Source organism: Engystomops pustulosus, chromosome 2 (genome assembly GCF_040894005.1).
Source record: "Engystomops pustulosus chromosome 2, aEngPut4.maternal, whole genome shotgun sequence".
Classification (NCBI taxonomy): domain Eukaryota; kingdom Metazoa; phylum Chordata; class Amphibia; order Anura; family Leptodactylidae; genus Engystomops; species Engystomops pustulosus.
Genome location: NC_092412.1, coordinates 128536592 through 128564426, shown reverse-complemented (window position 1 = coordinate 128564426; position 27835 = coordinate 128536592). Strand labels below are relative to the sequence as shown.

At 41.2% G+C, this 27835-nt stretch overlaps 2 protein-coding genes across 4 annotated transcripts in view; one reads left to right on the top strand and one right to left on the bottom strand.

Moving 5' to 3' along the window:
• The window catches only part of MDH2 (malate dehydrogenase 2), a 313892-nt gene that overhangs the window by 245686 nt on the left and 40371 nt on the right, over positions 1–27835 (top strand). The window lies entirely within an intron of this gene.
• The window catches only part of TMEM120A (transmembrane protein 120A), a 34755-nt gene continuing 9169 nt past the window's right edge, over positions 2250–27835 (bottom strand). For all 3 annotated transcript variants that reach the window (XM_072136361.1, XM_072136362.1, XM_072136360.1), the window contains exons 4-12: positions 27520–27579; positions 25259–25354; positions 24360–24449; positions 21849–21914; positions 13915–13976; positions 13742–13834; positions 11464–11528; positions 4520–4588; positions 2250–2758 (exon numbers count right to left, since the gene is read on the bottom strand). In XM_072136361.1, the coding sequence (XP_071992462.1) occupies positions 2642–2758; positions 4520–4588; positions 11464–11528; positions 13742–13834; positions 13915–13976; positions 21849–21914; positions 24360–24449; positions 25259–25354; positions 27520–27579 (718 nt within the window). In that variant the 3' untranslated portion in view covers positions 2250–2641. The remainder of the gene's footprint in view (positions 2759–4519; positions 4589–11463; positions 11529–13741; positions 13835–13914; positions 13977–21848; positions 21915–24359; positions 24450–25258; positions 25355–27519; positions 27580–27835) is intronic.

Below are 27835 nucleotides of genomic sequence, written 5' to 3'. Positions count from 1 at the left end.
AAAAAAAACACTTTTTTCCCCACTTTTAACCCCTACTAAAACTAAAAGATGAAAAAACTCTTTAGACCTTTATTATGTCTTAATTAGCCCTATATGTCGCAAAAAAAAAAAAAAAAAACAGCACAAAAATTTTTTTTAAGCAAGCTCACACAAAAAAGGAAGTTATGGCCCTTACCGACACGCGCCGTGTCCCGGTGCATGGAGAGGGCTCACAGGATGAACCCTCTCCATAGCTGGTAAGTCTTTGCTGCATATTGCAGCACCCATATTGTAACACCCGCGATCAGTGTTAGCACGGATCGTGGGTGCTAGGTCGTCGATCGCGGATGTCAGCGTTGCTGCTTCAAAAAGATGGTGACGTCATCGGGGAGCGGCAATCCATCGCCATGACAGCCTCGGGTCTTCCGAAGACCCGAGACTGTCTCGTTTTAACCCTTTCATTACAATGTGCTATCAGCACGTTGTAATGAATGAGGAGGAAAATCCCCTTATACTGCCATACTGTAGTATGGCAGTATATGTTAGGATCGATCAAACAACCTAGGGTTAAAGTACCCTAGGGGGGTCTGAACAATAGTAAAAATAAATAAATAAATAAATATATATTTTAAATAAAACCTAAAAATTCAAATCACCCTCTTTCCCTAGAACTGATATAAATATAAATAAAGTTAAAATCATAAACACATTAGGTATAGCCGCATCCGAAAATGCCCGTTCTATCAAAATATAATAACTTTTTTAATTGCGTTTAACCGCGTAATGGAAAATAGTGCCCAAAGTCGAAAATGGCACTTTTTTGCCATTTTACAAAATATAAAAAATTCTATAAAAAGTGATTAAAAGGTCGTACAGTCCTAAAAATTGCAGTATTGAAAACGTCATCGAAAGTCGCCAAAAATGACACCACCCACAGCTCCGTACACTGAAGTATGAAAAAGTTTTTAGCGCCAGAAGATGGGGTTTTCATTGCATTTGCAGTATCAGTTTGAGCTGACATTCTGTTCCTATGAATCGCAGTTCTGTACACCTACAAGATGGTACTATAATTAAAAATCCGGAAGTAAGTTTCTGTTAAATTTGAATTTTACATGTGCCAAATAGCTAGTCACCTGCTTTTGACTCTTGTCTTTCTTTATGATTCTAATATTATGCTAATAAATAAAAGATTTTCTTATAAATACGGGTGTATCTTAACCACTTTACATCACATGTCGGTTAACGATGTATGGAACTCGTGGGCCAAGCACGATCCAAAGACAACAGGCAGGCACTGAGCACTACTGGTAACCCCTTAAGTGCCACCATGAAAAGCGATGGTGGCACTTACATGATGGCGCCCCTACTGACATTGGTGTCTGTTCTGTGGCTGATGTAGCAGGATCTGTAAAAGAGCCCATTGACAACAGGTTCTTTTACAGATCCAGTAAATTTACAATATACTGCAATACTGTAGTGTTGATGTATATTGTATAAGTGCTCAGACCCCCTAGGGTTAAAGTACCTAGAAATACCCCATAAAAGAAAATAGTGCCCAAATTTCAGAAATGCCACATTTTTTGTCCCTTTGCCAACACATAAAAAATTAAATAAAAAAGTGATTAAAAGGTTTTATTGTGGCAGATATGAAAAAGTTATTATTGCCGGAAATTGGAAAAGGAAGATTTTTTTTGTACAAAAGTTTTTAATTTTTTTTAAACCAATTAAAACCAAATAAAACATATAAAAATGTTGTATCCCCCATAATTGCACCAACCCAAAGAATAAAGAACAGGTGTCATTTCGAGCGCACAGGTAACGCCGGAAAAAAAGACCTATAAAAAAAAAATGTCATAGAAGTGTGCTTTTGGGAAATTCACTGCATTTGGAATATTTTTCCTCTTCCCAGTACATGGCATGAAAAATTAAATATATAAATATACAAATATACATTAAATATAAAAAGGACAAAAACAAGCCCTTATAAAGCTCTATACACAAAAAAAAACAAAATTATTGATTTTTAAAGAAGGGGAGCAAAAAACAAACATGAAATTAAAAAAAGACATTGGCGGGAAGGGGTTAAGAAAGAAGATAGGTGTTAAAGAATGAATATATTACTCTGTAGAAGCTTCCGGCCATAGAATTGCGCTGTAACCTGCCAGGAACTTGCGCAGGTTATAACGAATGCATAAAATTATATATGATGTGGCACCGAAAACTTTTTCTCCCAATCCTTGACACTTTTATAAAAAACAAGACAATCCAAATCAGTTATGTAAAGAGTATTGATTTATTATCCAGTTGGTACAAACAAGGACGGAAGAAGTACAGGTCAATTAACAAAACCTGAGTGGCTGCTGTGAAGAAAACAATACAGACATTAGATATCATTGTTCATTTCCCTTTTAACATGGACAACCATAACTGGGTAGAATTGTCCTAATGGATGTGTTTCATTCAGTGGTGTAGTGTATGAAGACCATTAAGAAGTTTTAGAACTATTGCCATTTTTCAGGTCATCTTCTCTGTGTCATGTAAAACAGCCTATTAGGCTGATTAAAAGTGAGAGTTCATTGGAGTGTACAGTCATTGGAAGGATTTCCAGATCAAAACAGTGGCAAGGCTATGTTCCCCGATTGCCTACGTTGGCAAACTGGTATTACTCATCTTTCTCTTTCCCTTCTTTTTGTTTTTGAAACTTCTGTTGGACAACTCGGAGGGTGGTAAAGAAATTTCCCATGAAGTGAACAAGAAATGGTGCTCCACTCATAATAACCTGCAAATAAAACCATGAAATCAGTATCATAACACATATTAAGAGAGATATAGGGGCACATTTATCATAAACTGGTGCTAAGTGCACCAGAGTATGATGGTGCCCCTGCCCCCTGGAGGCCCCGGGAGTTCAAATGATAATAGCCTGTGGCAGTGAGCTGAGCATGGGAGGGAGAAAGAGAGGGGCTGAGAGAGGGGGAGGGCAATGAGTGAGGAGGAGCTAAGGAGGAATTGAGGAAAAGACAACCTGTGCCATTTGAGATACCCCTTCCCCTGGGACTCATCACACACTGCTGGCAAAGAGCCATATAACATTAAAGAAACAATTTTTAAAAAGCGCTGGAATTATGCAGATGCATCACACAGGCAATTTTTTAATATCAACATGCCAGAGGCTAGTGGAAACATCATCATGGAAAATTGACATAACAATGACTTAAAATTTCTGTACTTTCTGGGCAAAAGCTCTTTTTTTCAAATGTGAGGTGTCATTTTATGGGGTTATAACTGGAACAAACCCAGGTAATTTTGAGAATGTTTCCTTGTGACACATTGTACTTACAATATAAGTTGAAAAATATGGGTGAAAGGTCTTGCTTTTATTTTAATTTTTTTTTAAAAAACCCTGAAATTTGACTAAAATTATAAGCATTCTGCTTTTCAGACAGATAGTCATACCACTCAAATAACTGGATTAGTAACAGTTACTGAATGTCTTCTTTATGTTGGCATGGGTTTTTTAATCCATTATTTCTCTAGGATGTTATGAGGCTTAGAACAATAGATGTGATTTTTTCCATTTTCATTAAAATCACAAACACATACATTTTGAGGGACCTGCTCAGCTTTCAATTGACTTTTAGAGGGGTTAAAACAAAATGGAGATTCACTTAAGAAATTGTAGTTTTTGACATTTACAAGGGATAAAATGTCAAAATGCAATTCAAAGTTTGATACCCAATTTCTCCCAAGTATGCCAATACCCCATATGTGGCAGTAAACTGCTGTATGGGCACACGGCTGGGCATTGAAGGGAAGGAGCACTAATCAGAGCAGATTTGCATTTTAACTTTGCACAGGATATGAAATCTTATTTTTTTTAAAATAATTTGAGATGCTCTTTACAGATACTTTGGGGCGTCTTTATCTTGATAAGATTTTATTTACTTTTACTACACCCAGAAAGAGAAAATCATCATTTCTTGCTTTGGATTTTAAGCATTTCTTTTTAAGGCCTTTTCACCATAAAAATAATGTTATTTAATACCTACGATTACGGTAATATCTCTATAAAAAATTTTTTTTTTTTGTAATATTTGTCTAGTTGTGCTGGTTAAGAACAAAACAAAAATGCATTTGTTTTTGCATTGGCATCTTTTGAGAGGCATAACTTTTCATTAGTTTTCAGTTGGCAGAGCTGGTTGAGGGTTTATTTTTCTTGAGAAGAGTAGTTCTTTTCAGTTGTATCATTTTGCACAGAACTTTTTTGATACATTTTTAGAAAAAAATTTTTGTGAAGGGGTTTGTGGAAATTATTTTTTTCATCAGGTTTTTTTTTTGCCGTTCACTAGATCATTAGGTCAAAATATGAAATCTTGATGACAGTTTACATTTAACTACGCCAAATCAATCATTCATAATTAGACTATCGAAGCTGAAAAGATAAATCCCACATCAAACATTTACTAAATGTTTCTTCTCATTGAAAGGCTATAAACGAGCAGCAGAAGACTGTCCTCTCCAGGATAAGTAGACACATTACCTGCCACTCCTTGCACTCTGGATGCCTTGCTAATTGGAAGAGGGTGATGGCATTATAGAGCTGCCAGAACTGCAATAAAAACACAGCATATCTATTAAAACCTCTGGTTTAGAGACACAAACACTTATTTTCTTCTGTACCCATATCAATTTAGAAACTTAGGAGAACCCAATAATTCCACTCTGACTCGGATGTCCTTACTCACTTGCCACTAAAGATGCTAATAATGGAGTGGGCAGTTATATCAGGATTTGCAATAGCATCTATCGGATACTTGTGCAGAGTGTACTGGAGGAAGTATACTCAGCCCACATGGTTTCTTTTCTGAAATTGAGGTTTTCAATTTTTGAAATCTCTTGAACCTACTATATATATTCAACACCTTGTTTTGCAATGGTAGGAAATGCCTACCTTTTATAAGAGTGGACAATGAAGAGAACTCTTTTGAGAATATGGTATTGATGAACATCACATGAATGGTATTTATAATACAGGGGTTCCCTGACTTAAAGGGAAAATGACACCACATTTTTCACAAATACAGGTAGTGACAGGTTCCCATAGAGCCCTAGTAACTTACTGACACCTTTCTTTTAGCTAAAAATGATTCCCCTGAGATCCCCACATATTCAACTTTATAGTTTTACCTGGTATCTTAGCACGGCTACAGAGAGTCGAGGTGGATGTGGCCTCCTCGGCTGAATCCAACAACTCCTCTCCATCCTAGCTCTGTATGCACTTGTAATGTCATGTGACAATTATAAAATATACCAGTTCCTACTTACATACAAATTCAACTTAAGAACAAACCTAAAGAGCCTATTTTGTACTCTGCCTGTATATAAAAATATCTAAAAAATTAAAAGATGGTAAACCAATTTGTATGATACATCAAATAAGCTCCATTAAATATGCCAAAATAAGTTTTTATGCATGCCACTAATTCATGTGCTGTATGGCCACACTGAAATGATTTGAGATGTCTATGGATGTCATATAAAGTCATAAATGGTATCATAAAATGAATATGCGCAACATCACTTTGATGACAAAGTCTTCTTCAGGAGTCATCTTCTTCCCTGACCGACATCACTTATGACATAGTAAATGGATGTCATGTGATCATTTCTAATAATAATAATAATTCCTTTATTTATATATCGCACACAGATTACAAAGCACTGCACAGAGCTTGCCAAATCGGTCCCTGTCCCCAATGGGGCTCACAATCTTTTCAACCTACCAGGATGTTTGGGAGTGTGTGAGGAAACAGGAGGACCCGATGGAAAGCCACGCACACACAGAGAGAATATACGAAATCTTTGCAGAAGTTGACCCTGAGCTTGAACCCAGGTCCCCAGCGGTGCAGGGCTGTAATGCTAAGCCACCATGCCATATGATATATAATGCAATCTAATATATATATTATTTGATCTAAATTTGATCAAATTTTATAAAAGCTTTATCACATATTTGGTAGAGGGTTGAAAGTTTATTTTCTTATAGTTCAACTCATGTTTATTTTTACACTAGAGATCAAAATTGCACTCAATTTACTAAATACCAAGGTCATAGTGTAGTTGTATCTGAATACATACACACATTAGTAAAATAGTAAAAGTATTTTATACTTATTTCAAAAATTGTATATATTCTAATACACAGAATAAAAATGTAAATGAGATTATAGTAAAAGAACACTGATCAAAACACTTTCAGATACGTGCAAATTATTGGTGTAAATCTGGCACCTGGTGCCAATTATCTGTCAAACCCTCTTTATCTGGAAGCCTAACTTTCCAAAAATGAAGTGCTGTTCCAAAGTGGGTAGTTTCCGATTTTAGAACTTTACACAAACCGTCCTGGATTTGGCGCCACAGTCCCGTTTTTTTGCCTCTGCCCCGCTGTCCCAGATATTCCCTCCAGATCCGGCACTGGCTGGGGTTGTCTCGGCTCTGTGTTCCGCCTAGTATATACTTTCGAAGCCAGGACTAGGAGAACTGAATGGCTTATACAGACATCGGGCAGCGAATCCTTTTGAGAGATGTGTCGGGTTAGCGCAAAGCAGGGACCACGGCATCAGGGAAATATCACCATCTGTCCATATATGGTCTCCACACCTCCCAGGGCTTCCTCAGACACAAGGGGGCACATTTACTAAGGGTCCGCGGATCGCATTTTCGTCGGGTTTCCCGACGATTTCAGTGTTGCGCTGCATTTAACAGGGGTTTTGGTGCACGCGATCGGATTTTGGCGCATAGGCGCTGGCTTTCACGTGTCACAAATTGGGAGGCGGGCCATCGGACTATCTGCAGATTCTCACAACGCGTGGGATTTAACATTGCAAATTGTGTCGCAAGCCATGCACTCACATACACCAGGAGGAAGAAGGTGAACACCAGCAGACCTCCGTGAGGAAGCGACACATGCAGGATGTCAGGCGCACGATGTTGGTGAATTGCACCCGACTTCATCATCGTCGGACCGCCCGGATTGGGGATCGCGACAGGACCAGGTAAGAAAATGTGCCCCAAGGTCTTTATTTAATTCAATTAAATACATTTATACCCAGCCAGGGATTTGAATAAAAAACCTCTACAGTCATGGCCAAAAGTTTTGAGAATGGCACAAATATTATATTTTCACATGATCTGTTGCCCTCTGGTTTTTATGTGTGACTGTCAGATGTTTTTATCACAAAGAAATACAAGTGCAATCATATTATGAGTAACAAAAGCTTTATTTACAGTTAGAAGGACTTAATGCAGCAAGTCAATATTTGCAGTGTTGACCCTTCTCCTTCAGGACCTCTGCAACTCTCCCTGGCAGCTCTCAATCAACTTCTGGACCAAATCCTGACTGATAGCAGAGTTCTTGCACAATCAATGCTTGCATTTTGTCACAATTTGTTGGTTTTTATTTGTCCACCTGTCTCTTGATGATTGACCAAAAGTTCTCAATGTCATTAAGATTTGGGGAGTTTCCAGGCCATGGACCCAAAATCTCTATGTTATGTTCCCTGAGCCATTTAGTTATCACCTTTGCTTTATGGCAAGGTGCTCCATCATGCTGGAAAAGGCATTGTTGATCACCAAACTGCTCTTGGACGGTTGGGAGAAGTTGCTCTTTGAGGACATTCTGGTATCATTCTTTATTCATGTATGTGTTTTTAGGCAAGACTGTGAGAGAGCCAATTCCCTTGGCTGAGAAGCAACCCCACACATGAATGGTTGCAGGATGCTTTACAGTTGGCTGGTGGTATCGCTCGCCTTGTCTTCTCCGAACAAGCTGTTTTCCAGATGTTCCAAACAATCGGAAAGGGGATTCGTCAGTGAAAATGACTTTACCCCAGTCCTCAGTAGTCCACTCCCTGTACCTTTTGCAGAATCAGTCTGTCCCTGATGTTTTTTTCTGGAGAGAAGTGGCTTCTTTTCTGCCCTCCATAACACCAGGCCTTGCTCAAAGAGTCTCCGCCTCACAGTGCGTGCAGATTCACTCACACCTGCCTGCTGCCATTCCTGGGAAAGCTCTGCACCGCTGATCCCGAAGCTGAAACACTTTTAAGAGACGTTCCTGGAGCTTGCTGGTCCTTCTTGGGTGCCCTGGAGCCTTTTTGGCAACAGTGGAACCTCTCTCCTTGATGATGTGATAGATTGCTGACTGAGGTGCAATCTTTCTAGCTGCGATACTCTTCCCTGTTGGGCCAGTTTTGTGCAGTGCAATGATGACTGCACATGTTTCTTTAGAGATAACCATGGTTAACAGAAGATGCTAAGCACCAGTCTCCTTTTAAAGTGTCCAGTGGTGTGATTCTTACTTAATCATGACAGATTGATCTCCAGCCTTGTCCTCATCAATACCCACACCTGTGTTAATGGAGCAATCACTGAAACGATGTTAGCTGCTCCTTTTAAGGCAGGCCTGCAATGAAGTTGAAATGTGTTTTGGGGAAAAAGTTCATTTTCTAGGCAAATATACTGACGTTGCAATTAATTGCTGTTAAGCTGATCACTCTTTATAACATTCTGGAGTATATGCAAATTGCCATTATAAAACCTGATGTAGTAGGCTTTGTAAAAATTAACATTTGTACCATTCGACCATTGTACCAAATACGACCTCTGATAAAATCGAATCGCTGCTGTCCTTGAGGCTGCAAGTCATGTCAATCCACGTTTTAAAAGAAATGCAGACCTTTAGCTAAACCGACCAGTCCAAAACAGTGACATTACAACGTGGAATGAATAGGTGATTTTATTTACAAGGGTCATGTTGTCCCAGGTTCTAAATTGATAGACTTGATACGCAGTACGACTCAAAGCCACAAACATAATTCCTACTGGTTGGGACAAAATATTAAATATTACCCTCTAGTTGTATTCAACTGTTGTATTGAAATTCAACTATGGGAGAGAATCTGGAAGAATTAAAAATGTCAAACAGCGATCCATCCAGATCATTCACAATTACACGCAGTGGGCAGTCTAGTCCAACTGCAGCAACAAGAAGAACACAGGGGAGTTTACCCTTATTACAAACTACACGGCTAACACTGTAAATATATTGGTCTCTGTAAATACTGATGATGTTAATGAACGGTGTATTGTATAATGATGTATATATTTTGTTCAATAAAGTTCTTGAATTTTGAAGCATCTACCCATGTTCTTTTTCTTGGTGAATGTGTTTGGACATGTTGTGTGTGGAAATGTCTGGACATGTTGGGATGTGACTAGTACACATCAGCATTTCAATCAGGATTACATTTATACACGAATGACTACATCAACACACTAAATGCCCTAGAAGTTTATTTGTGTGTGTGTGTGTGTGATTACGTCATGTGTACATGTTGGAACATGACTAGTACTATGAGGATGGGTCTGCTACAGATCCCATCACAGCAGTCCGGATTAAATTCATATTAAAATGTAATGTCAGATACAACATTTGAGTTAAATGATAACATCAACGGTAAGATTAAAAATACAGATGATGTTGAACATGATACAATGTAGTTAGTATCAAGAACCATAATCAAGTGTAATTCTGTTGGTATACATACTAATTTCAGTGTTCACCCTACAAAATGTGATATTTAAATTTTCATATCACTACGGCCAGTCTCCAGGTAACGTTCAAGATAGGTTCTGTAGGTTTGTTCTTAAGTTGAATTTGTATGCAAGTAGGAACTGTATATTTTACAATTGTAACCCCAGCCACATTTTTTTCGGTCTCTGTGACAATTTTAAAAATGTTGGGTTGTCATAAGAACCAGAATTAACAATAAGCTTTATTGCAGACACATTTGATAAGTGTTAAAGCTGTTTATTGTAGCCTAAGGCTAAAGTACAGTAGATTACTAACATCCTGAGGTCCGTTTGTAACTAGGGGTCGTATGTAAGTCGGGTGTTCTTAAGTAGGAGACCACCTGTATTTCTATAGAGGTAGGTCACAAATATAAATACACAAATACTACCCCCATCCACTGAGGAACACTACCCCCATCCAGTGAGGGACACTACAGCCATACAGTGAGGAACACTACCCCCATACAGTGACGGACACTACCGCCATACAGTGACGGACACTACCGCCATACAGTGACGGACACTACCGCCATACAGTGACAGACACTACCGCCATACAGTGACAGACACTACCGCCATACAGTGACAGACACTACCGCCATACAGTGACGGACACTACCCCCATACAGTGACGGACACTACCCCCATACAGTGACGGACACTACCCCCATACAGTGACGGACACTACCCCCATACAGTGACGGACACTACCCCCATACAGTGACGGACACTACCCCCATACAGTGACGGACACTACCCCCATACAGTGACGGACACTACCCCCATACAGTGACGGACACTACAGCCATACAGTGAGGAACACTACCCCCATACAGTGACGGACACTACAGCCATACAGTGACGGACACTACAGCCATACAGTGACGGACACATAAAGGGGCAATATGAAAGATTGTTGAATCCAATTTGGGTTCGTAGGGCACAGTGTGTGTTGTGGGGTGGAGTGGGGGTTGAGGGAATAGCAAAGTTACAGGGAATCAGGCAGGTGAATTTGCCATCAAATCACCACATATGACAGGTCTGTGGCCACATATATAGAAAGCTCTGGGCACCTGTGCCATGCTGTCAGTGAGGGTAGTGTGGTGCACCCCAGGGTCACTGGCAGCATGGCACAGCAACAAGAGATCTGGGCCAAGGGCAGTATATATATATATGGCCATGAATAGCTGTCACACAGGGCAGTTTGGGACACTAAACAATAAGGACCTATAGTTGTTTAGTGTCCCAAAGCTGCCTGCCTGCTGCCTGTGACATACACACAGAGCAGCTCCAGCCCTCCTCTCTCCTCCTGCTGCACTTATCTTTACTTGGAGCTGGCTGATGCAGTGTACTCCGGCAGTCCTGTCTCTCTCCTTGTTTTCCCGGGCTGAAGGGGGAGTGGAGGAGGGGGAGGGGCGGGCACTGACGTAGCCTTCAGTGAGAGAGAGCGATCAGCAGCTTTTCCTGCCTGCCGGGAGTTGTAAGGATTTATGTATAAACGGCAGGGGAGATGGTGTGGCACGCGTGCCATAGGTTCGCCACCACTGACCTAGGTTATTACTGGGGAGATGGAGGGGTAAAGGAATGCCATTATGCCAGAGCTAAAGCGGTGTGGTACCTGTCACTTTGCCGGAAGGGGGACAGTTTACAGAAATATTTGTACGCTTCACTACTCATCTACATGAGCTTTTAGTCTAACTTTCCACTACTGACATTTTTCTTACACCGACTGGACATGTGTATTTCGGTTTTGTGTAAACCATTCAAATTTGATTTTGGAAATTTGTGCATATTCCCCTTATCCAAAAATACTACAATAATCACAACGTATTTCACCACTATGCAGATACTTACTTGGCCAAAGAAAAGGAATGGTAAAAGAAAGGTCAATCCCCTCCACATCCATGACTGAAATCCCTCTGAAACATGTAAATCGTAGAAACAGATTTTTATAACAAGAAATTTAAAACAGCACTACCAGAAAAAACATTTATATGCTTTACCTCCCTTTTTTCCTGTACGTGATTAAAGAGAACCAGCAGAAACTGACCTATTAAAATACTATACTAAAACCGGTATGTTGTAAAGCAGGCTTTTTTAACCTTGAAAATTGAATGCTGACAATGTAACCGTCATTCTGAACAAAAAAAACTAAAATACATAATTCTGCTCCAGGTGTCCCTGCAACCAGGGCTTCCAGCTCTCAAAAAACTACAATTAGCAAGATGGAGGGGCGGGGCCTGCCTCCTGTCACCTCATCACAAGCGCCTGCTGCTGACCAATGACACCAGAGCTATCTATCAATGCATATCCTATCTATCTATCCATCTATCTCATATCTATCCATCCATTTATCTCCTATCTATCTATGTATCTATCTATCTATGTACGGTATCTATCTATCTATCTCATATCATAGATATATCTATGTATCTATCTCTCTCCTATCTATCTATCTATGTATCTATCTCTCTCCTATCTATCTATCTATCTATCTATCTATGTATCTATCTCTCTCCTATCTATCTCATATCTCTCCTATCTATCTCATATCTCTCCTATCTATCTATCTATCTATCTATCTATCTATCTATCTATCTATTCAGGTACCTACCTATCTATGTAAAACTTCAGCACACCACATGAGTGCACAGCACATGAAAGGAAAGCTTGGAGAGTGTTTCCTGCCACTTCCTTGTGTGAGGTGATGGAGGAGGGGGGGCTGCAGCTTGTGTCTGTGTGGATTATGTGTGTATATACAGGTGTAGGGGAAGCTGAGGAGAGATAAGTTCAGGTGCTTGGTTATTACATTAGTGAGGGCTTCTCCCTGCACATGACTGAGTGCAGGGAGACATGAGGTAATCAGCTGATTGCAGGGAGAGGGGGGCATGTCTTCTGTTCCGTAGTCTGGCTTCTTTATGAAGAAGGAATGTCCATAGTGACGGCTATCTGAGCAGTCACTGACATCTAGGGGAAGTCTACAGAATACAAGAGGAAGGAGCAGGATTCGGGTAACTAATCCAAGTGCTTAAAATTACCTGCCCTACAACATATCAAAAGTTTTTTGAAATGATGGCTACACTTTAAAGTCATAAAGGCAGATGGAGATTTATCATCACCTATGGTTTCTCTTAGTCTTTAAAAATAGTATGTCTCAACGGAGACAAAACTTCTCTACTTCTTTAATTATGCGCCAGATCAATCACCTAAGGCAGTGGTGGCAAACCTGTGGCACAGGTGCCAGAGGTGACACTCCGAGCCCTCTCTGTGGGCATCCAGGCCATTACCATAGCACAGAGCTCGCAAGACAGGACCTTCACCCTTCAGTCCCAGGCAGCCTAGGATATACAGTGCTCAGTGCTATGTTAAAGCAACTTATCCATGGCTGCCTGTAACTGCAGGAGGTGTGAATCATAGCCGGAATATCATTGGAGCTCCTGCTATGGGCCCCACGATGGTACCTGTTCAGGGGACCCTGGAGGGAATATACAATGGTAATCCAAATTTCTGCTCCTTCTTTCTACTGTATTGAAGTCCTCTGGATACTGATACAAGTGAAAGCTGTGACAGACCAGGGAATATTAAGTTACTGCTTAATTGCTGAAAAATAAGTGTGTTTTGCTTATAGTTTGGGCAGCCGGTCTCTAAAGGGCTTGCAATTACTGACCTAAGGGATTGCAAAGGTTCTGCTGAGTGTTTCAAGAATAGATTCCTGATGATAATACTGTGCTAGACAATGCAGCTTATTTACTGAGGGTCCCACGGCCGCATTTCCGACAGGTTTTTCCAACGGGATTGTGTTGCACGCGATCCGATTTTGGCGCATTGGCACCAGCTTTCATGTGACAGTAATCAGGGGGTGTACCGTCAAACGATCTGACGGATTGGGACTGAGCGTGGGATTTAACTAACTTATATGCACCGGGAAGAAGAAGGTGAACTCTGGCGGACCTGACCAGAGAAACAACACATGCAGGAAATCGGCGCGCGATCTTAGTGAATCACGCCAGAGTGCATGATCGTCAGACACTCCGTATTGCGGGAACTCCGTTGGCCCCATTATTGGTAAATATGCTAATATTAACATGATGCAGGACGCTACGTGGATAAATATCCAGTTTTTCCTACATACCTACAGTCAAGTCCATGTTATGCCTCTCCCCAAGAGCACGTAGTCGATACAAACAACCACTCTGGTAATAGTACTGCAGGAACTGAACAAAACCTATTAAGAAAATTAATATTTTACAAAAGCCCAGACAGGAGGATAATATGAGAAATAAATACATGGCATACTTTACGTACTTTGGTACATGGAGAAAGAAAGGAATTGGTTTCGGAACATCTGGTACATTAATCCATCTGGCCTAAAACAGCAAACACAATTACTATGCTGCTTACATTGTTAAATCTTTATGTAAACAGATGGCCATTTTTATTTATTGATGTTCAATTTTAGGCCTTAAAGAGGTATTCTAGCACTTTAATATTAATATTCAGAACATATTCTTAAGATAGAGTATGATAGTGTAGACTTGTGCCATAGAGAGCAGAAGAAGTTGGAAGAAATCAGGAAAATCCTTTTTGAGGCTAACTATTTGTTAGTGAGGTTTAGAGAATACTAGATCTCTTTGTCAGACATGATGTCCGTAAAATAGAAAATGTACAGAATTTTATACACTCTGGACAGTGATCATCAAAAGAACTTAAAAAAACAACAGAGTTTACTGTACATTTCCTGCTGTTACATAGCATACAAAGCCCGCCTGTCCATGCTGCCGCCACCAGTCCACCTGTGCTGCCGCTGGAACGCCCGCCCCTGCTTCTGTCCGCCGGGCCGCCTGTGCTGCCGCCCATGCCGGCACACCCCCCTGCATGCCGGCTGGCATGGCGATATGCTGTATGCATTTTATACTACATGGCAACACGCTGTATGCATTTTATACTACATGGCAACACGCTGTATGCATTTTATACTACATGGCAATACGCTGTATGCATTTTATACTACATGGCAACACGCTGTATGTATTTTATACTACATGTCGATATGCTGTATGCATTTTATACTACATGGCGGCACGCTGTATGTATTTTATACTACATGGCGATATGCTGTATGTATTTTATACTACATGGCGATATGCTGTATGTATTTTATACTAAATGGCAATATGCTGTATGTATTTTATACTAAATGGCAATATGCTGTATGCATTTTATACTACATGGCGACACACTGTATGCATTTTATACTACATGGCGACACGCTGTATGTATTTTTTACTACATGGGGGGACGCTGTATTTTTTACTACATGGGGGGACGCTGTATTTTTTACTACATGGGGGGACGCTGTATTTTTTACTACATGGGGGGACGCTGTATTTTTTACTACATGGGGGGGGACGCTGTATTTTTTACTACATGGGGGGGGACGCTGTATTTTTTACTACATGGGGGGGGCGCTGTATTTTTTACTACATGGGGGGGGACGCTGTTTGCATTTTATACTATATGGTGGGACGCTGTTTGCATTTTATACTATATGGTGGGACGCTGTTTGCATTTTATACTACATGGTGGGACTGTATGCATTTTATGCTACAATGGGGCACGCTGTATGCATTTTATACTACATGGGAGGACGCTGTACGCATTTTATACTACTTGGTGGTACACTGTATGCTTTTTATACGACATGAGGGGACACTATGTATTTTATACTACATGGTGGCACGCTCTATGCATTTTATACTACATGGCGGTACGCTATATGCATTTTATACTATATAGCGGCACATTGTATTTGCTACATGGCGGCATGCTGTATGCATTTTACATTGCTTTATTTTCACACTAAACCAATATGATGGATCTGGTCCTGACAATCCCTGATATATTACATATATGGGTGGGTGGGGGGTCTCTCTATGGCTCGCCTCAGGCAGCAGACAGGCTTGGTACACCCCTGATAATACCATATAGCAGACAATACTACTTAACACTCCTGGGGCCATGCTGCCAAGTGTCGTTAAAGGACATCTATCACCAGATGACTGGTGATGGAGTGTCCTAATTCGACTGCTCGTTCGGTCTTGGGGGTTGAGGGAGGACTGTTTTAAAGAAGTTTTCTTGCCTCTTTATTTACGAAATATGAATATGCACAGCCCCGCTCTCTCCACGCCCCAGCTGGGAGCAGTAGGATGCAGTGGGGGTCGTGCATAAATTTAAAGCCAGGTAAGTCAAGAGGTGCCATCAGCATAAGTGCCTCCATCACTTTTACAAAGTTGATATTTTGCAAATAAGGATGCAAGAAAATGTCTTAAAAACGGTCCCCCTATCCCCTAGACCGAACGAGCAGTCTATTTAGGACGCTCTATCACCAGTAATCTGGTGATAGATGTACTTTAGCCCGACGCATACAACCAGTGGCAGGAGTTGTGACACAAAGTGGAACAGCGGAAGAGGGCCCATGAACAGTGAGGACCTTTTAGCTGCACTCAATTATGTTACATCAGTTATGGAAGTACTTACTGGAGTGTCAGCAGGGTGCAACTCATGGCTTAACAAACCGAATGAGCCCGTGGGTTGTGCATCCCTCTTCTCGGATTTTAGTTAAGATGAATGTATGCTGCACTTGTACATGTACATGTTTAGTAGCAGGGGCGGTGGGTTCAGGGGCCGATCAGGCTGAGGTACCAGAGGTTCCACACAAATCAAAATAATGAATGATGTGCTGTGCTGCATAATATGTGATATCGCACATATTATGCAGCACATTCTTGATTCTTTTAATATTGTTTCGGAAGCCAGAGCCTGGCCGGGCCCCTTACGAACTTGACTTGTTATTGCGCAATCGGACTCTGCTCCACTGAGTGCAGGAATGCGAGTGAAGGGGAGTGCAGAGGACGACAGCACAGCGTGACCAGAATGCTTTCTCTAATGTCCTGCTGCCTGCCTCTTCCGTGAGCCTAGCTGCTACTCTTCTGCATTCTTATTTATGTGGCTTTTTTTACCTCATTGCAGCTTAAGAAGAGCTGCAATGAGAAGAATGCTGGACTGGGTGTCAGTGTATGTAAGTAGGCAGGGTGTAGAAATGTGTGTATTGGAGTAGTAGTCTATAAGTGTGTGAGCAGTGTATACATGTGTGTGTATATAGTAGTGTATACGTGTGTATGATTGCATATATGTGTGTATGAATAAGAGTATATATAAACGTACTGTACATATGTAAGTGTATATGAGTGTATGAATATATGTGTATGAAATGTGCATATAAATTAAATGGAAACTACCCAGAAATATAAATATAACATACACATATCTCACATGTTTCTTTAAAACCTTAAAATACTTTTTGGAGTCTAGTTTAAACGATTTTTGCAGCTACATAGCACTGGCAACTTTTCTGTAGTATAGGTAATTTAAGGTTTTGCAGCAACATGCAGTTATATTGGGGGAGGAAGGGACTAAGAGCTCAGCAGGAACGGCTTTAATAAATTTAGTTACAGTGGCGAATGTCATGGTTAAGATGAAGGGGGCCCATTAAGAATTCTGCTATGGGGCCCAGCCTTTGCTAGTTACGCCTCTGTTCAGTAGTGAAGCTTTTGTGCTACAGATCAGAGGAATAAGGCACTAATGTGCAACCTATTGTACTCCTTATAGAAAGGAGAAGCAATAAATAAATAAAAATTCATAAATGACGTATGTATAATATACAACAAAGCCTTATGATAACATATCAGGTGAATGCAACGTACTTTGTATTATATATGGAAATCATTTTTTTTTTCAAAACCAATAATATAGATACATATACTATTATTACAATATAATAACTATTAATGTGTTACTATAATTCAATTAATATGGTAAAGGTCACATTGTACACAATATCTTTTTTCACATTGATTACTGTATATCTCCCTCTATGTCCGGGCATGACTGCCTTTTGTCTGTATACCACTGCTGTAACTCTGCATCAATTTAATGTTTTTTTTTAACTATGTAACCATGTTGTAATTTGTGTTAATAAAATTTGTATTATATCTTATTTCATTTGGACGTCTAAGTCTTGCCTTGCTTCTCCTTTCTATAAGGAGTACAATAGGTTGCATATTTAGTGTTTGTTTGGGACAGTGGACTAGGTGCGACAACCCACACAGGGTTATATGGTATTTTTGGAGCAGGCTATGTCCTCCCATATTTCCTTGGTTTCTTGGGTTCTATTTTTTTGCAAAAATTGAATAAGGCACTCGGAAAGAATCCATTGCTAGACTTCCAGGACTGTGGAGTCAGAGTCGGTGACCATTTTGTTGTAGCTGGAGTCAGTAGTTTGACTTACCAACTCCACAGCCCTGCGTATAAAGCCTCATTCTACTCTTTCCATATCACAGCTGTGGAAAAAGAGAATGATGTTTCAGTATCGTTCTCTGCATAAACTAGAAAAGTGGCGTACATCAGCTCTAGGGATAACTTGGTATTGTTTAAGGCGTACACCAGGCAGGGCAATTGGTTGCTGAATCTGGGTTATTCATGGCATACAAGTGCGCCCCTGTACATACTATTTTGTTTTATTTTTCAATTTGCTGTTTCTATGGTGTGAAAATATATATTACCGTATATTCCGGCGTATAAGACGACCTGGTGTATATAGTTTAAGATATATTCGCCGTATAAGACTATCCCTTTTCCAACGCATACAAAACACCGGTAAAAATTAAAAAAAAAAAAACAGATTTGAATTTAACATGGTCCTTTTTTAAATGTAAATTCTTATGACATGCAGGTATATAGCAGGAAAACTGTCACTTATAAACATAAGGCATACAACAACATTACCATTACAGCCCAGCCCCCAGTAGTATACAGCACTGCCCCCAGTAGTATACAGCACTGCCCCCAGTAGTATACAGCACAGCCCCCAGTAGTATACAGCACAGCCCCCAGTAGTATACAGCACAGCCCCCAGTAGTATACAGCCCAGCATTAAAAAAAAAACAAAAAAAAAAAACATATACTCACCCCGATGCTCCTCCGATGTCCGCGCCGTCTTCTTTCTTCTGCCGGGCGCCGCCATTGATCTTCCCCGGCAGGCGCCTAGTATGACGCGCCGCTGCTGACGTCATACTAGGCGCCGACCCGGGGAAAGACATGGCGGCGCCCAGCAGAAGAAAGAAGACGGCGCGGAAGACTGAAGACAGCACAGCGCGGACATCGGGGCCAACGGAGGGTGAGTATGCGCCCCGATGTCTTTTTGAGGCTGCCGACAGCCATCGCTGTGCAAACACCCGCGATCGGTGCTAGCACCGATCGCGGGCGTTACCGGTAAGCCTTTGCTGCAATATGCAGCAAAGACTTACCGGCTATGGAGAGGGCTCAGCCCGTGAGCCCTCTCCATGCACCGGGACCACCGCCGTATAAGACGATTACCGGCGTATAAGACGACCCCCTTCAAAAGTCGTCTTATACGCCGGTATATACGGTAATCTCCCCCAGAGTGTCTTGTCCTGAGTCATCTAAAAAAAGAAAAAAAACAGCACAGACCTGTAGCAAGTAACCCCAGGAACTAAGCTATAGAAGCCTTTTTACATGTAATGTAGATTACAAACCTGCTGCACATTTTGTACATCAAAAATCTGCAACAGATTTACAGTGCAATGCAAAATCTGTTGTGATACCTGGATGATTATCTATGTGTTTTTATATTAATTGCCTTTTTTTTTTATTATAGGCCATCCATCAATGAGATAAGACCCCAGTACCTGTCAATCAGCTAAATGATGTGCCTAGTCCCCTTAAAGGGAACCTGTCACCAGAGGGGTATTTTTCACTGGTGGCAGGTTCCTATAGACACTATATAGTAGATAGCAATAACATTTTTATCAAATGTGTGGCTTACTTTGTTAGCAAAATATACAGTATCAAACTTAACCTGGCTCCCTGCCACCACCCGCAGTGAAGTCCCGGGGGTTGCACATTTCAAATTCTACTGTCCGCCTGCTCATTGCATAACTGACTCACTCTGCTCCCCCTTTTACATGATGCACCCAAACCCCCTTCCCCATCCTTCCTGTCATGACCCAACCCTAATGATGTCGGCTCACCGCACAAAATAACTTCATGCTTGCGTGGTGAGCCTTGTATTGCGGACATGGGCAGTGAGCAGTAACACGACTTGCCACATCTCACTATGAATGTGTCATTTTCCTGCACATGGTTGCTAGTCAGTGAGGCGCCAGAACTACTCAATCTACGTAATGAGTAGCGTACCGCCTCACTGCCAGGCAACTGTGCGTAGGGAAACTACGCATCCGTAGTAAGGTGTGGTGAGCCTCGTCACTAATCACTGCCCATGTAGGCAATACAAGGCTCACTGCACAAGCATGAACTTATAGGTGAGCCGACATCATTACGATGTGGGTCAAGACAGGGAGGATATGGGAGCCACAAAAGGAAGAAAACAGAGGGGCACAGCGCTAACAAAACATCCCACAGCAGATTTTATAGTGCGTTAACTTGAAATCAATCAGTCCAGGCAATGAGGATCTGGAAACAAACTGTGTGCGGGGGTGCTCTAGCTCACATCCCTTAGAAAACAATGCATTCAAGAGGAAAGAAAGAGCCTCACCGCAGTTGAAGTAAAATCAGTCTTTTATTCCATATTGCTTTAAAAACTATGCTACAGGAGAGAGGAATAAACAGCCCACAAGAGGATATGGGAGGGTGTTTGGGTGCAAAATGGGGCTTAGAGTGAGTCAATTATGCAGCGAGTAGGCGGACAGTAGAATTTACTGTGGGTGGTGGCAGGGAGCCAGGTAAAGTTTGATACTGCATATTTCGCTAGCAAAGTAAGCCACACATTCGATAAAAATGTTATTGCTATCTACTGTATAGTGTCTATAGGAACCTGTCATCCCCTGGTAATAGGTTCCCATTAAAACTTTGCTGTATAGGTTGTAGGGGCTGTTCCTGGTAGAGCAACTTAACCAAATGAAAGATACTGGGCATCAGTATGTTATATTGCATGACACATCTCCTATCAAATGTATATTCTATGTGTGACAGTAGGGTCCAAATTGATCCAATATTAATGACCCATGAGTTACTTGCCTGATTGACATCTTGTAAGCAAGTGACCATTAAAGGGGTATTCCCATTTCAGCAAATTAATGTTATTGTTTGTATAATGAAAAGTTATAAATTTTTCCAATATACTTTCTGTATGATTCCTTGTGGTTTTCTAGCTGCCAGGCTACATTCACATGAACTAGGGATGTTGGCATTAAACCCTTCACAATCTTAGATTACAATGAACATTTATATTAAAGGAAACCTGTCACGCTCTTTTACCACACTAAATTAAAGAGAACCCGTCATGCAAAATAACCCCCTAAACTAAATATATTTTCATAAACTGCCATTAGAGAGCATTGCCTCTATCCCTTCATTGTCCCTCTACATGCCTGTAAACCTAAGCAATGAGGTCCTAAAGCTGTATGCAAATGACCTGTGAAATGTCCAATGAAGCATTAGCATATTCAAGCTGTCCACTCTATTCATGAGTGGGAGGCACAGCCACACCCCCAGTGCATGACTGACAGCCTGTATAATGATGTGAGGCAGTATAATGATGTGCTTCCTGGTGCTGGTGGCCACGCCCCCTGCAGCCTGTGTGTGCATGTGTGTGTGTATATAGGAGAGATACAGCAGCTCCAGGCAGCCATGTTACAGCAGAACATGTCAGATTCATGTGTAGCTGATGTCTGTGTCTCTCACCTGTATATTAGGAGGATGCAGCATGTCAGCAGATGCAGCACACACACTAGCCATGCTTTAATATACATTACACACAGACATGAGCAGGGGGAGGAGAGGGGAGGGGTAACAGGGGTTACATCACTGCCTCTGACCATGTGACCAGCCTCATTTATATGATAAAGAATAGATGATTTTACAATGATTAATGTATGAAATAACTAGATAAAGGCTGGGATGGGATCCTTGTGAGCTGCTCCAACAGGTAGAGGTGACAGGACTAGTGACAGAGACCTGATGACAGGTGTCCTTTAAGGGCACCCTCACATGCGGTATGAATGATCCTTTCTTGTCTGTAATAGGTTGTCCATTTACATATGAAAATTACTTCCAAAGTGAAGAAAGATAAGATAGATACTGAAGAAAGTTGTCAGTAACATAGTACAATATGGAAAACATTCATCATTTTGTGAACTCACCAGGTCAGCATAACACCCGACAGAAAGGTGGACACATAATGGTTCAGGACCCACCAACCTTTAATTCTGTAACAGACAAAATTAGAGTAGACTCATGTCAATGGGTCATGAATAAAAGCACTGTCACTTGGTAGTTCTCCAAGCCTCATCTTTTAGAAACTTCTATATAAATGGACACTGTCCGATCATGGAAAAGTTGCTGAAGACTCATGCACTGAAATGCTCTTGGGTATATCATGCCAAAGGAGCAAAATGTACATGAATATAATGCTTTATTTTCGGACTTTAGTAACATATCACATAGGGGAACCAGTGATATGCGATACACTATGTGGTTATCTATGATGTACATTATTATGTACTGTGTTTTACTTTAAATTCTGTTTAACTTCCACATGTAATAAATATTTATTTAACTGAAATTTAAAGGACTTCTACCATCAGCTGGACTGATGCCCTGCATGTAGATCCCCCTGCATGAAATTCTCATTTCTTTATGCACTAATCAGAACACTTTTTAGTGCATATAGAAACAGCGTTTTTGCTAGTGAAATGACTTTTAAAACATTTGTTAATGAATCTGAGGCATCTCTGGATTTTTATGTATGCACCCGGCAGGGGAGCTAGTAGAGAGAACACGCCCCACTCTCCACGCCCCGGCCCTCTGACATCACCGGTCGGCATTAATACATTAAAATCCAGCCATACTGAGAAGCGCTAATGCTTCGTCAGTCGTTTTAGCAACAAATATGCGGTTTCTTTATGCACCCAAAAACGTCATGCTGGACATCTACCATCAGTAGAATCATCATGATTAGTACGGATGTGTGCTTGACATTATGAGGGAAAAGATGGAAGCAAGATCCTACAAGTTTGTTTGATGCCATATACTGGGAAGTGGGAAAAAAAAATTCCAAATGTGGTGAAATTGGTGAAAAAGCGCACCGTTTTCTTGTGGGCTTGCATTTTACGGCTTTCATTGTCACCCAAAATGACATGTTTACTTTATTCTTTGGGTCGATATGATCACAGGGATACCAAATTTGTATAGGTTTTATAATGTTTTCATACATTTACAAGAATTAAAGAGGACTTTTCACAACAAATTAGTTCCCCCATCCAAACATACCTACTAAATCTACTCCCCTTTCGAAAAGCTGGCCATTTCACAACACAGGTCCTCTTTAAAACCTACTGTACAAATTTTTCTTAAATCTTCTGGCGTACGGTGTACGGAGCTTTAGGTGGTGTCATTTTTTGCAACTTTTGATGACATTTTCAATGCTTCTATTTTTTAGGACTGTAAGGTCTTTTGATAACTTTTTATATTTTTCAAAATGGAAAAAAGTGTCATTTTCGATTTTGAGTGCTATTTTCCATTACAGGGTTAAACACAGTGAAAAGCCGTTATTACATTTAGATTTTTTTTAACAAAATTTTTAAATTTTTTACTTTTTTACTAATTTTCAGATCCCCCAGGGTACTTTAAACCCTAGGTTGCCTGATTGACCCTACCATACAACAGAATGGCAGTATTTGGGGATTTTCCTCCTCATTCATTACAATGTTTGACCCATTGTAATGAATGGGTTAAAAGGAGACAGCCTCGGGTCCCCAAGGATGTCATGGCGACCGCCATCTTTCTCAAGCCACCGCGCGATTGACAGGTTAAATATACAGCAAAGACTTACTGGCTATGGAAAGGGCTCAGCCGGTGAGCCCTCTCCATTCACCCACAGCCGACATGCGATGTAGTACTACGTCACGTGTTGGTAAGGAGTTAACGAGAGCCTTCTTGTGTTCTAACGATTCCATTAGCTCAGATAGACATTACCTAAATTCATTGCCTAATTAGAGAGTATAATATTGTATTTAAGCATATTCTATGCAAGGCATCTTGACAGCCTGATATATATATTGAGTGGTGGAAGCTAAAATCACTTAGATTTTGAGGGCAAACAGCCGTCAGAGGACAGTCCAGTGTCACCCAGCAGGCTCCCTTCCTGAACCCAAGTCTGTGATCCTGCCACATTGGGGAAGATTTACTTACCCGTCCCTGTGCGATCCACGGGTGCGTTCCCTGACTCCAAAGCACAGCTGCGGCGATTCACTACGAGCGTGCGCCCGATATCCTGCATGTGTCGCTTCTCCGATCAGGTCTGCCGGAGTTCACCTTCTTCTTCCCGGTGCATGTAAGTGCTTGATCTTGCGACACAAATTCAAAGTTAAATCCCGCGGTTTGTCCGAATCCGTCGGATTGACCAACAGCCCGTCCCTCAATTTCTGTAGCATGAAAGCCGGAACTGCTGCGCCAAAATCCGATCTCCGGTGCGATCCCCGAAAAGTCGGAAAACCCAACAAAAATGTGGCTGAGGGACCCTTAGTAAATAAGCTCCAATCTCTTTCATTTTACATGAAAAGTGAGTTACAAACAATAATGTTAAACATTACATGATAATTACTTACTACTACTGCAGATTATAAAAATTATGCAATCCAATATAATCTGACCTGGAGCCGTTGTTTATTAAAATGCTTTCTCGGATAGTAAGAGTGCAGTAGTACCAAACCAGCAAGAAGTTAAACATGGCATCCATCACCCTGAAAGATAAATTCAATGCATAAATGTTAATCTGATAAACATGTGTTACGAAATATCTACAGTTTTACACTACGCAGTACACTTTATAAGACGTAAAAGCGTTTGCACAATAAGGTGGGTTGAATCTGAGAGGTGACATCTGCAATCAATGGACACTTAAGGCATATCCTCGGGCCATTAAAGGGGTTCTCCGGGCATTAAGATAATTCCTCATATGGTTTAAAATCTAAAAACAAGCAATAAAGCAATTGGCTCTAATTATGGCAAATTGCTCTGAAGATATTATAAAATTTTTTTACTAGGCCAGGTCTCCACCGTGTACCTAAATCCCAGGTAATGACTATGGCGCAGTGGGGCCGCTTTTTTGTTTCAATTGTGAACGCGCCCACACACATCGAACTGATGGCTCAGGAAATGGTGAAGCATAGCTGGAATTCTCTGCATTGTGCACGCTCAGGATCGTGTGGCACGCCGCCAATTACTGAGCAGCGTGTATCGTGAGTGCACTGCGCTCATGGGTAATGTGCAATGCATCATGGGACTTGAAGTTCCGAGGAGGCGCGGCAACGCCATCTTGAGAGGAAAAGGACACCTGGATTTTATAAAGGTACTATTTGTAATATATTTTGTTCTTTTTCGCTGTTTAAACACACACACACACACTAGATATTAAACTATGGGGGTCGTCATGACCACAGGGTCTGGAGAACCCCTGTAATGTTTGGGATGAGAATACCATTTTAAGTTAAGTCTCCACAAATATGCATACAATACCGGGTACACCGGCTGTTGACTACAGTATTCTTACCTGGAGTTCAGAAGAAACCGACAGACAAAAGACAGCACAATCAGGATCATTGTAAGGTATAACTTGAATTTCTCATATTCATCTTTATAGGCAAACCTTACAAATAAAGATTGTAAAACAATTTTAAAGGTTAAAGTACCATAATGATGAATGTTTAATAGCACCTTAAAAGAAAACCATCAGGCACATCTAGCCTCCCAAAATGAAGGTCCTATCTCAGTTACTGTAGTGAGTTGCTCTGCATGATGATATTGAAATGAGTCAGAGGCGCATGTGAAATATAAAATGAACCCCTGCACTTTTCCCACTCTGCATTGTAATTCAATGAATTGAGTCAGCAGGGTGTTCACGAGCTGATCTGAGTCAGGCTGCAACACCCCATTCTTCCTCTGTCCTCTGGTAAACACTCCCTGCAGGCCTCCCGAACATATCATTCACACCCTTTCTGTGCTGCAGCTTAGCAGGATGTGTGTACAGGAGGCATGCAGTCATAAGCAGTGAGCAGCAAGCTGGCTTGCTGCTCACTGCGCATGCGTCCTGTTCCTAAGCTGTATGACTAGGCAGAGTGGAGGGATGCAAACTTCCTACGCAGTTTGCGTACCTCATCTTAGTCTAGTTACACAGCACAGGAATGGGACGCATGCGCAGTGAGCAGCAATACGCAGCAAGCCGCCTCGTTGCTCACTGCTCATGACGAGATAGGCTCAACGCGCAAGTGCAGGGTTTAGGGGGAGGGATGGGTAGAGGAAGGATGTGGGAAGGTTTGTGTTGAATATAGATAAGCGGGACACTGAGGAAATAAAATTATAATGCGGACATCACATTTTGAAATTCAACTGCCCTAAGCACTTTCAGGAAGATGCCGGCATGGAGCCAGGTAAAGTAGGCTTATTAAACGAACAACTAAGGTATTATAAAAGCAAATCTGTAATGCACTTTCCAGCCTCGGGCTCACAAGTATTTTTCTTGGTTTTCACAAGCCTAAGGTAACGGACAATACAGTGAGAACAGTCTACCATCAGTAAATAAATATTGTCTTTACTTCATTCTAAAGGTTGTCAATGTAAAATGTGTAATTTATTTTGTGTCATATTTTTATTGATTAAATTAAACTGTATTAATTATAGTCTTGAAGTGGCAGGTATAAGGGGGAACTACCGAGCACCAGCTCAGGCTGAGCTGGTGCCGGAGCTTATTTTTGTTAGTGTTTTAAACCGCAGTATCGCGGTTTAAAACACTTTTTATACTTTATGGCCGAAGCTGGTTCGGCGCAGGGAGGTACACGCTCGGGGCTTACCATGCGCGCGACCGTGCACGCGGCTACATAGGAAGTGAAGGAGAGCCGTGCGCACGGTCGCGCGCATGGTGCGCCGAGCGCGTACCTCCCTGCGCCGAAGCAGCTTCGGCCATAAAGTTTAAAAAGTGTTTTAAACCGCGATACTGCGGTTTAAAACACTAACAAAAATAAGCTCCGGCACCAGCTCAGCCTGAGCTGGTGCTCGGTAGTTCCCTCTTATACCTGCCACTTCAAGTGGTAGGTTTCCTTTAAAAGGAACTTAAAGCCAGAGTGCTATTTTTGTCAGTGGACAGGTTGCTATAGCCAAAGTACTGTATATGTCAAAAGTCTGTGTTATATGTTGTTTGAAATAAAGTAAAAATTTAAAATGCCAACTTTTGTCTGCTCTGTAATATATTTAATGCTCTCCTGGTCAATCCTGACTTCTGCCCCTCCCTCCCCTTGATGACGTGTCAACTCACTGCATACAATCTCTCCCTCCAACATATCAGTGCAAAGAGAAGATGTGGGGCAGGAGTGACCAGGAGAGCAGTGAATATATTATAGAGCTGACGGAAGTTGTCATTTGATAAATGACAACTTCGCCTGATAAAAATAGCACTCTGGCTACAGATTCCCTTTAAACATATAGTTCACTGGTAATGCTCCTGCTTACCATGCTCATTGTATTCTGTCACACTGACCATCTGCTGATGGTGGATTACCTAATATGATAAGGTGATGGGATTCTCCATGGGAGTAGGTTTCTGCTCTGCCTAGAGAATTTGTGAAATTCTACCTGGAAGTGCTTCACTGTTTAAGGTTCTCCCTGCTTGTTCACTAGTATAAGTATCAGCAGGGAGGACACTGTGATAGGTAAAGGAGCAAGAAATACATGTGGAAGGACTGGTTGTGTGGGACATTAATTATATCTAGTTTTTGGAAAGAGACAGACAATATCACAATCAAATATCCATTTACTTACTTAGCCTGCTTACTCAGGAGGGTTACATTCACGTTGCCTAGTACCAGGCTCAAGTATAATCTGAAAAAGATAAGAGAAGCATTTTCCACAATACATCTGCCACACATGTATTAAACAGAGATCTATTGCAGTTTCATCTGCATCTCCATTTTGTGGTAACAGATGATAGGAAATAGATCACTGTTAAGCAACTAAACTAACAGAAAAGTGGTGGCTGAGCCCTCTATACCTATGATCAAAGATCTCCGGCTGAAATGAACATTGTTGAAGGTCTGTGGTGTAAAGTTTTCCATGCACAGTGCAAGACCTCATGCAC